This window comes from Parasteatoda tepidariorum, chromosome 6, assembly GCF_043381705.1.
Source record: "Parasteatoda tepidariorum isolate YZ-2023 chromosome 6, CAS_Ptep_4.0, whole genome shotgun sequence".
NCBI lineage: Eukaryota > Metazoa > Arthropoda > Arachnida > Araneae > Theridiidae > Parasteatoda > Parasteatoda tepidariorum.
The window spans coordinates 84,351,090-84,362,076 of NC_092209.1; the positions used below are offsets into that span (position 1 = coordinate 84,351,090).

A 10,987-nucleotide genomic window follows, 5' to 3' on the forward strand; every position below is an offset into this window, starting at 1 on the left:
CATTTATTTATAAAACATGATACTTCAAAATTAATCCGCATTTATAAAGTTTGATAAACTATATTACTCATGGGCTTAACAACTTTATGGCATTTCGGAAACTAATGAAGCTTGTTAGGCTGAGACATGCATTGATTTGCAAATGTTAAAATTTTCCTAATGTGAAATGGAGACATATTTATAACTTTAATCCTTAACCCCTTTATAAGGTATTGCTATATTTCTTATTAGATTTGTCTCTCTGTGTTGGGAAACATGCATTTCCTGGACATAGAATAGTACTAAAATTGATGTAGGTGTTCGTAAGAAAAAAAGGGTCATGGTTATGTTACATCAACTCACGGTTCTTGATTGACGGATCCGTGAGTAATTTGAAACTGTTGACGGATGTGAACGGTTGGTGGATAAAGAGTGGTAAGAGTATTGTTCTGGATTTGGTATTAACAGCTGTTAGAATACAAAGCAAAGTTCTTAATTGTTTGTAACTATATTAATAAAGTTAATTTCTGTACAAAGAAGTTAATTTGAATTCTATATTGTGAAAAATTTATAATTTAAGTACAATTTGATTTCATTTATAGATATTCAAAGAATTCTCTAAACAATGTCTTTGTCTTGTTTTCTTAAAATTACTTCCAAATTTACAGGGTGTTAAAAAAATTATGGAAACAGTTGGGGGCAACTTTGAAATCTTAAATTAGAATTTCCCTATTTCTTATAGCAGATTCGGATTCTTCAGAAAAAAAAGTTACCCAATTCCATTTATAGGTTTAGGCTTTTTGCTTCACCGATGGACTGTCACCAACAAAAATTTAAATGGGTTATAAGCTGTTTAAAAATGCGATATCTCAATCAGATTGAAAAAAAAATAATGAAACTAAGAATGCTTTTTTATACAGTTTGTAACCTATTTAAATTTTTCTCTATTATAGCACCATCTGAAGAAAAATGCGTATAAATCCAATAGGGTTACTTTTTTTCGGAAAAACCGAACTTAAAAAAAAAAAAATTGTAAAATAAGGGTTCATACTTAAGATTTCAAAGCTACACCCACCTCTTCCAGGGATTGGAGTGAAAAATCGAATTTAGTATCATTGAATAGTGTTTCGAAATTATTGAATGCATCTACTTTCATTTTTTCTATTCAATGCATATATCTTGAGACATTTGACCCTTTCCATGTTTTTTTTACACCCTGTATAAAGGTCACAATAGAAATAGCCAGACCTTAAAAAATAATAACAACAATAAATCCATATGGTTGAAGTTAAATTTAAGGACAGATAAAACTTATTATCAAAAATCTTTGCCCTATCAATTTTAGTTCGATTCTTCCTAGATACTCTCATTTAGTATATGATTTCTATAGTGTGACCTGACTAAAAATACGCCATTAATACTATTTTCTAAAAAGCAACAAATATTTCTACATATTGTAACAACTCCGCTGTTTGAAGTCTTTAAATTTATAGCATTCAATCATGTAAAAAGCAATTGCTAACATTTTGACAAATGTGTTTGACCTCTATAAAAGTTATTGAAAATCTATTGATAATTTAAAATATAATCATAAAACTGCCAATGAAACTCAACATTTTGACAGATGTATTTGACCTCTAGAAAAATCTATTATTAATTTCCTTAATTAATGGTATTAATTGATGCCAGCGAAAACAAATATTGCTCAAACTAAGACAAATGTTTTTGATCCTCATTAGACAAATTAACAATGAATGAAACAAAGTTTAGCGTATAATGTCTTCTATTCTATTTCACCAACTCTGATATCTGTATTTTAGAACATAATATCTGTATTTTAGAAACTAACAACATAAATGTAATTCCGTTGCACTCTGAATCATGTTTAAAACTCATTTATATCAACAAAAAATATTTCTCTTCTGCTATTATAGACATAGCATTACACAGATTGTAATTTATTTTGACAATAATCTAACATAATTAAAAAAATTTATTCATTGACTATATTGAAATCGTGTATATGCACTCTCAGAAAAATCGGTTTAGCGTTGAATCATACAATCGCTGCCTTTAAAAAAATATGGTGCAAACTACAGCAATTTCATAAAGTTCTTAAATTGAATCAAGTCTTTATCCAATTGAACAATATTATCGTTCAATAAACTTTAAGGAATATGATATTTTGTTGAACTTAGCGCGATATTAAAGTAGCAGTAAATGCAAGTGATACTGTGAGGAGAAATACAAATCTGGTAAAATTAACACACTGTATGGTAATGACATTTCTGGTTTAAAAAAAATATACATGTATAATTTTGTTTAAGAAAAACCTAAAATATACTATAGTTAAATCATTTTTAGGTAACTTTTCCGCTGATACAATAAGGGTTTACCGAAAATTGTTATTTTCAAAATTATAGTTTTCATTACCACACATTTATTAAAAATATAAAACTGAAAAGTTAATTTAACTGAATGAATGGTTTCTATGCCATGTTCTAAGGTATCTTGATAAAAAAAAAAACTGAATTTTATCACTTATTATAAAACTATATTTTGTTGTTAATTTTACCAAAATCATTACCAAAGAGTTTCGGTAAAAATTAGCTGACTATTTGGTCTTCCCATAGAGTCCGAAATACCGTAAATTTTATCATATTTTAATAATATATTCTTGTAATTAACTATCATTATAATATATATATTCTTATAATATATTCTTGTAATTAACTATCATCAACCATACATTGTCCACAACTTTTTTTTGTCAGTGTATTATTCAACACGCTTCAAAATGTATAACTGTATATAATTAACACTCTAAAATCTTTTACTTTAAACAAATTTAAATTTTTGGAGAATTTCAAGAAAAATTAAACATGAAAAATTAAACTTAAAAAAAATTCCAGGATATTTAAAATTATCTATATTTTTGTAAATTTGTGTCCTACATCATACACTTAAACCAATAAATTTTCGATTTAGAAATTTATACATTTTTAAATATTTGTGTTGATAGTTAAATTTTTTAATTATCCAAACTCATATTTTAGCGAGTAAATCCAATACTTAAGTTAGAATGATAAATATTTAACTTAAATAGTGAAATTCGTTATAAAGTTACATATTACAAAGCAAAAGAATTTCACACTTTAAAGTTTAATTTTAAAATAATTCATGAACTTGAAAGAATTTATGTCATAAGATCTCTTTTAAAAAAAATCATTTCTTCTTTTAAGCGCTTTAAACAAGCTTATCTCTTTTAGGAATTTGCCCCTTGCTATAGCGATTGGAATACCATTAGTTACCTTATGTTACGTACTGGTGAACGTGTCCTACATCACTGTCATGTCTACGGCCGAACTTCTAGCGTCCGAAGCAGTCGCAGTGGTTAGTAAATTTATTCTGTACTTTGTACATTTTGAAATAAAACTCAGAGCTTATAAATGTGTCTATACTTTATAATTAGCATAAAAACCATCGGCCCATATAGCGGGTATGCGACTTTTAATATTTATTTCAATTACTTGTAATTTGCATTACAAGGTCAAGTGACACATTAGCCGTTTATGCTTATAAAATTTAAATAGGCTACCAATACTTTCTAAACAGATATTTATTAGTAAATAAACCTTGCAAATGTTTAGAAAAAAATTTCAAGTCAAAGAAATACAGTTTAATAATTCTAAATAATTATTTTATCTAAGATTATTTTATTTATTTTCTTAAAGTAGTAAATGCGTGCCATTTTAGCACCAGTAGTTTCGCTAAAGGTTGAACTACAGCTTTCGTTTAAAATAAAAAATTTACTATAGTGTTAAAATGTTATTATTTAATTTGTTGAATTTCCAGTAATTACAAAACATTGTAAAGAGGGCATGCGGCTTTTTTTTTCAAATCTTAATAGATTTTGTAAAAAAAAATTTCCGTAAGAAAGCTTTGTATCATAGTTATCCGCATATCAAAAAAAAAAAAATAATAATATAAAAAATAAATTTGCAATATGTTTAGCTTTAGGTTGAATAATTTCATTACGTAGTGATTGAGTATGTATATTTTTCCTTGTTTATTTCTTATATTTTTATCATTATAATTAACCAACTTGTTTTACTAACTACAGTTGCATTAATTGCTTACCACACTCGAAAAAAATGTTTCATTCTTAAATTCTTAATTGTTGGCTTGGAGCAATATAATGAAAGATATAAACCACATTTTATCCAATTGTGGCAGTGCTTCTTATTGTTGTTTCCTGTATTTTACAAGTTTACGGAATTTTTACTTGATAGCAGAATGCGAGCAGTGATGGCACAGTTAATAACGCACAGAATTGTCATTGCAGGATTCTATTCTCTGAGGTGGCTTCGAGCACACATAGCTTCAACGTGGGTACTAGCTTGCCTTGGAAGTAAGGGCGTCAGCTGCGCAATGCTGACCACATTGCAAACATCATTCCGAAATTATAGATCTTTAATTTCCATCACCAGCCAAAATATTGGCTATTGAGGAGTGTTTTTTTTCTTTTTTGTTAAAAGCAGAATACACAGAAACTTGTTACTGTCTTAATAAAATCCATGATGTTTTACACAAAATATGCTCTTAAAAACATTTGATCATTGTATTGCCTTTGACTGATTATTATATTGCCTCAATCTCTTGAATTTATAATTGATTGCTAATTCATAATTATGAAACAAAGCTATTGATAGATTTACATTTCTCTATTTCTATAGACATGGGCTCATCGAGTTTTGGGAGTTATGTACTTTATCATGCCGATTTCAGTAGCATTGAGTTCATTTGGTGCTGGTAATGGTTCATGCTTTACAGGAGGACGGTAAGGATATTTAAAACTTATTTAGGTGATGACTGTTGCCCCAAATGGCTATTCATTAATTGATTTATGCAAATCACCAATTTTTACATTTATCTTAAAACTAGAAGTTATTACAAAGAGAAATAATTTAAAAATTATTTTTTTATAGTAATTTTGGCTCAAAGCAATTATCTTACGAAAATTCAACATCTATTTTAATTTTCATCCAATATCTAATTAGCAGAGTGCTCCGTAACTACAGCCCTTAATCTATAATTTTCCAATTGTTGCCTATAGGAGTCATAAGTTAATATTTAAGTCTCATTATGACCATCTGATATCATAAGTCGCAGTGTTTTCGAATTTCTAAGATTTCCATAACTTTTACTACCAGTATTTGGCTTCTTTGCCTAATACTGGGCTTGCATGGTCATCACGTCAAAAAAATCCATGTCTGTGCACATCATTTGGCAATAAATTCATTTGGAATAAATAAATTTTAATTTTTAAGGTCCAACATTAGTTGGAAAAAAAGCTTTTTCTCCAAGTTTTTGAAATTTAAAAAACGTGAAAAAATTTATCGAAATATTTCTGCTTAAATGGTTTTTTAACTAAATCATGCGAAACTTTAGATGAAGTGTCTAACAATGAATTAAAAAACAAAAAAAATCCAGAGTTTTTTTTTTTTTAAATCATTTTCGTTTTAGTAGCTAAAGTTCATTTCAAAACACTAATGAACAGGCGAAAAGGGTTATGTGGACAGGGAATCAATTTTTATTCTTTTATGGGAGTACGCTTAACTAAAACACTAAATCTGTTCTATTTATAAAATTTTACAATTTAATAATTTTATTCATATTTTAAATAGGCTGTGCTATGTAGCAGCTCGTGAAGGTCATCTTGTAGATATACTCTCATTCCTACATATTCGTCGTCATACTCCATCTCCAGCTCTTATTTTCAACGTAAGTTGATAATAATCAATAAATAGTAACGAAACATTATTTATTTATTTATTTCACTCTAGCTCTGTATTTTCTTTTATCTTTTCTTATACAGGCTGTATTGGCTTTGTTAATGATCATTCCTGGAGATATTGGAAGTTTAATAGACTTCTTCAGTTTTACAGCGTGGCTTTTTTACGGATTAACGTTCCTGGCACTAATCGTCATGCGACACACTAAAAAAGATTTGCGAAGACCTTACAAAGTGAGTACAGTGTAAAGAAAATTATTAAAGAAATTAAAAATTAAACGCTGTGAGTAAACAGTAAAGTACATCAGTAATTTTTTTTAATAATTTTAAAAAGTAAGCAGTTATTTTCGGTACATACTTCATAGAGCTTGCAAGATCTAAAATTTTTTTTAAGGGTTTGCAATTTACGAGAGAATAAAATTATATATTGCACTTAATATCTGTTAACCCTTTTTATAACTCATACATTTACATTTTTTCAGGTACCAATAGTTATTGCGTACATTGTGCTCTTGGTTTCTATATATTTGGTAGTAGCCCCAATAATCGAAGATCCTCAAATTGAATATTTATATGCCTCAGTTTTTATTCTTTCTGGCCTTTTTGTATACATTCCCTTTGTTTATTACAAACTGAAACTGAACATAATGGGTAAGAAAGAATTTCTTTATTTTTTATTTTATAATTAAGTTATTGTAATACCTACAAATTGCTAAAAACGTATAATAAAACCATTCAATTTAATTGAAGTACTTGAAAATTTATTATATGTGGTAAAATTTGGTAATTTTATCATGATACCATAGAACACGGTATAAAAACCATTTATTCGGTTAAATATACTTTTCAGTTTTATATTTTTACTAAAAACGTCTGGTGATAAGAACTATAATTTTAAAAACAAGAATTTCTGGTAAACCGTTAATATATAGAATTGAAACCATTACCATATGAATAGCTTAAATACCGTATATTTATTACCAAAATTATAGTTTTCTTTTACCAGAAATTCTTTTTCTGGTAAAATTTTTTTCTCCGTTTAATCTCATTTTAATTATTTGACAGAAATATCAAATCTAATAACTTTTGTCATCATTTAAATCTATAAAACAAAGCATTGTGTATATTTGGCTATTGATATACCATTCTTAGACATTGCATACAATGTTTAATCATTCCATAGAACCGGCAAAGTGTAAACGGATTGAACATTTTACACATTGCATATTGGACATTGTATATAAGGGCAAATGACAAACCGGTATCAAATAGGATTATTATAATAACTTTGAATTTATTTCAAACTTTTAGATTTAAATTTAATTAATTTTTAATTAACTTATAAACTTAATTATTTTTTAATTAACTTTTAATTAATTAATTAAACTATTGACAAAATTTTATTTTTTATAAAATCATAATTATAATAGTTAGGTTTTGTTCGTAATGTCTAGTTCAGGGTTAAATGCGCAAACTATACTAATTTTTATTCTATCATGCATAACGAAAGCATTTTTGTAAAACAGCATCATTTATTAATCTATTATTTTGTTCTTCTCGTGTTTTATACCATTTCCATTGGTTTATTTATTTAGCAATTTTTAAAGAATAATCGAGAAACCCTCCTAGTTTATTACATTTTAATCAAGCTTTATAAGCAATGAGATATATTACAGTTTATAAAAATACTCATTTTACACTTTTTACTTATGAAAAAATTAAAATTTTGAAAATGAAGTGCATTGTAACATTAAAAAAATACAGATCACGATAATTAAAAATTGAAAAAATCTATAGCTCATTAAAAAAATCATTAATAATTAAAATTCTGTCGAAATCAATAGATTTGATAATATTTTTGAAGTATGTAGTGTAATCAATTTAGGTATCATTTTCATTAAATAAATTGTTGCAAATGATAATTTAAATAAATAATATAAAATTCATAAATAAGTATAATAAATAAGTTATTAATTATTATATGTAGTAATATATATAATAATAAGTTATACGTTAAGATAAGTTGATTCAATTCAATACGAACCATTTATAGCAAATAATATAATAAAAAGAACAAATTAAAATTATTTACATGACAAGATTTAACTTAAAACGCTTATTTAGTTGCCAAAATATTGAGATTAATATTTTAATTTTACTTTTTTGAATAAAATAACTATATTTATACGATTAGTAAGATGATTTAATTCAATATGATCCGTTTGCTACATATAATTGAATTAAAAGAACAATTTAAAATTACTTACATGACAAGATTTCACTTAAAACACTTATTTAGTTTCCAAAATATTGTAATTAATAATTTAATGTTACTTTTTTGAATAAAATAACTATAATATTCATACGATTGGTAAGATCATTCAGTATGAAACGTTTATTACATATAATTAAATTAAAAGAACAGTTTAAAATTACTTACATGCAAAGATTTCATTTGGAACATTTATTCAGTTATTATATTGTAAAGAATAATATTTACTTTCTTGTATAAAATAAATATAGTATTTTTATTTTTACCATTGCAGGAAATATAACTATCTTCTTCCAGTTGCTACTTGAAGTAGCTCCAACAAAATATATGCCTGACTGATATTTCCAATGATGTCTAATCAAATAAGAATAATTTCAATAAAAGTGGCTGAGGAAGTTATTTTTGTTGTTGCCACTCATAATGATTCAAAGTGATATATTCCACATGGACTGGTGATATTAAATTTAAAAGGAAAAAAAATGAAAATAAAGTAGAAAAAAATTTAAAAATCAAAGCATATAATTCATAGTTACTGTATCATCGAAATTGCTTTTCGTCTTATATTTTCATTATTCCATTAAAGCTCAACATGCATTCGAAATGTACTATTTTACCGGTGCTCTTCCATAAACATCATAGAATCTGCAGACGATTTGGGAAGAATTCGGCTGAACGGAAAAAAAATCGTTTTCAACCGAACTGTCTTCCTTCCTGTGATGGCAGAAATTTTTAAATTTTAAATATTCGTACTTTCTTAACATTATCATTTTGCATAAGAGTAATAATAACAAGTTTAAAGTTTGCAGTGCAATGTGTGTTTTCTATACTTCATGATAATATTACAGAGACAATCAACATTATCCCACTCACTTAAAACTAAATCATTTAAGTTCATGTATCAATTCTTCTTTTGATGGCTTTTACGTCGTTTTCTTTATTATTATTCTTAAACTTAACTAAACAACAAACGAGAGAAATAGTCTCTGTAATATTATCAATACGCTATTTAACGTTGTTGTTTTAGTGGTTGGATATTATTTTTATATTCAAAATATAATCAATCTTTGAGAGAAAGTTTAAAAGACTATCTCATATAATTTGCTGCTGGGTACCTTTTCGTTAGCCGGGTATAAGCAATAAATTAAGTTCGTTTCAAAGTATCTTTACGCTATTGTCTTCAAACTTTCAAAATCCCAAATGTATCTTGATTTAATTAATTTTAATCCGAAAAAATAAATAGATAATAAAAATCAGGAAAAGCTTCCTGGAAATCCGCCATTAAAATAATCGTTTTTTAGAACATTTTTCTCCTTTGTATATAAACTATTATTTTGGAAATAAAATAAGAACATAAAACACTTTTTAGGCTGCAAATTGAAATAGAACAATACTAGAATAATGAAGTATAAAACTTGGAATCTTACTTCATATTTCATAAAGAATATATGAATTCAATGCTTTGAACGTCATAAAGAAATAAATTGCTGCCCTTTTGGCGAAAAAAGTATCGTTAGCTGTTAAGATAGCTTCTATTAAACAAAAATTGACATTATTCTTAATGACAGAAAGTTATTATGTGGCAAAGAAATTTATTATGTTTGTTGCATTGTTTTTCATCATTGTCGCTGATCAAATAAAATGTGTTTTTATAAATATATTTCGTGAGCAATACCATTAAATGCGCGAAACTATCATGATAATTTTTCACTTTTTTATATTAACTCATGTATTTTTATAAGTTAGAAATATTTATAGATTTTATAACAATTTCTTTGCCACAAAATAACAACTATGCTATTTAGACAAGTTCCCGATTTTACAATTAAATTATTGCTTGAAGCTTATTTTTTATTTAAAAATTTTCATAAAGTTATAGGAAGATATAAATAAAAATGAAAAATATCAATAATTATTGTTATTATTATTTTTTAATAAATTATTTAAAAAATAGCTTTGACATATTTCGCACTCAAAGCTTTCCCTGAACAGAAAGAACATCCTTTATGGAAAGTTGTAATAAAAGTTCTAAAATAGGCTGACAGATTCAATTTAAAAATCTTCGAAGCCTGCTAAAGCGAGAGAAAAGTTTTTAACTACAATACAAAGTGAACATTGTGGCAATTTCCAAGCCCTGTAGGCATTTAAACATTTTAATTGAATATTTTGTTCTACTGAGAAGAAAAAAATACGACTTAGAGGATTTTATTTGACTTATAATAACAGAATTTTTGGTGTGAACATTTTCTTCGACTTTCTTTTAACATTGAGCATTTAATTTTCCAACACAAGACAAAATGTCGATATAATTTGCAAAATAAGCATCCTTAAAAAGCTTAGTTGGTCTAAGTTTTTTTTATTTAATAATTCAAAAAAATGATTATTTGTCAAACAAGATTTAAAACTAAATTGATCTAAATCTAATTTTTTTTTAGTATGGATTATCTTTAAAATAGTTCGAAAAAATTCGACTGTATCAGTTCTCTCCATAAAAGCCAGATATATTCGCAACCTCTGAAGATTGACTTTCAGAGCTACAAAAATACTCTCTCAAGGATTGAAATATTTTAAAGATAAGCTATAAAAATAGATAAATGCAATACTTGTAATGACATATTCGTGTGATGAAGATTTTTAACGTTTTTCAGAGTTTCTGAAATAAAAAATTGCACTCTTTCTCCCAATCAGTAAAAAAAATCATTTTTACCATTAAATCATGAGAAAGTTCGTTCTGGAAGATTATGCATTTTCTGAATTTTTCTTCGTTATTCTCAAAACAATTCCATTGTCATGGGATGAAATTTATTAAGTCATAACTTTGACAATGACTTCATACTTTTTCTCTGCAAACAAAAGTACTTAGCAAACAAAATTCTTTTATTGAGAACATTTTCATTTCTTTGTATTTATTTCTAACTTATAAGGGAGGTACCAAATTGTCACAC

General features: G+C 26.3%; 1 protein-coding gene across 2 annotated transcripts in view; it reads left to right on the forward strand.

Moving 5' to 3' along the window:
• The window catches only part of LOC107455431 (L-type amino acid transporter sobremesa), a 75,481-nt gene extending 67,037 nt beyond the window's left edge, over positions 1 to 8,444 (forward strand). For both annotated transcript variants that reach the window (XM_016072989.4, XM_043051878.2), the window contains 6 exons: positions 3,249 to 3,372; positions 4,716 to 4,819; positions 5,667 to 5,763; positions 5,858 to 6,007; positions 6,256 to 6,424; positions 8,320 to 8,444. In XM_016072989.4, the coding sequence (XP_015928475.1) occupies positions 3,249 to 3,372; positions 4,716 to 4,819; positions 5,667 to 5,763; positions 5,858 to 6,007; positions 6,256 to 6,424; positions 8,320 to 8,384 (709 nt within the window). In that variant the 3' untranslated portion in view covers positions 8,385 to 8,444. The remainder of the gene's footprint in view (positions 1 to 3,248; positions 3,373 to 4,715; positions 4,820 to 5,666; positions 5,764 to 5,857; positions 6,008 to 6,255; positions 6,425 to 8,319) is intronic.
• The last annotated feature ends 2,543 nt before the right edge of the window (positions 8,445 to 10,987 follow it).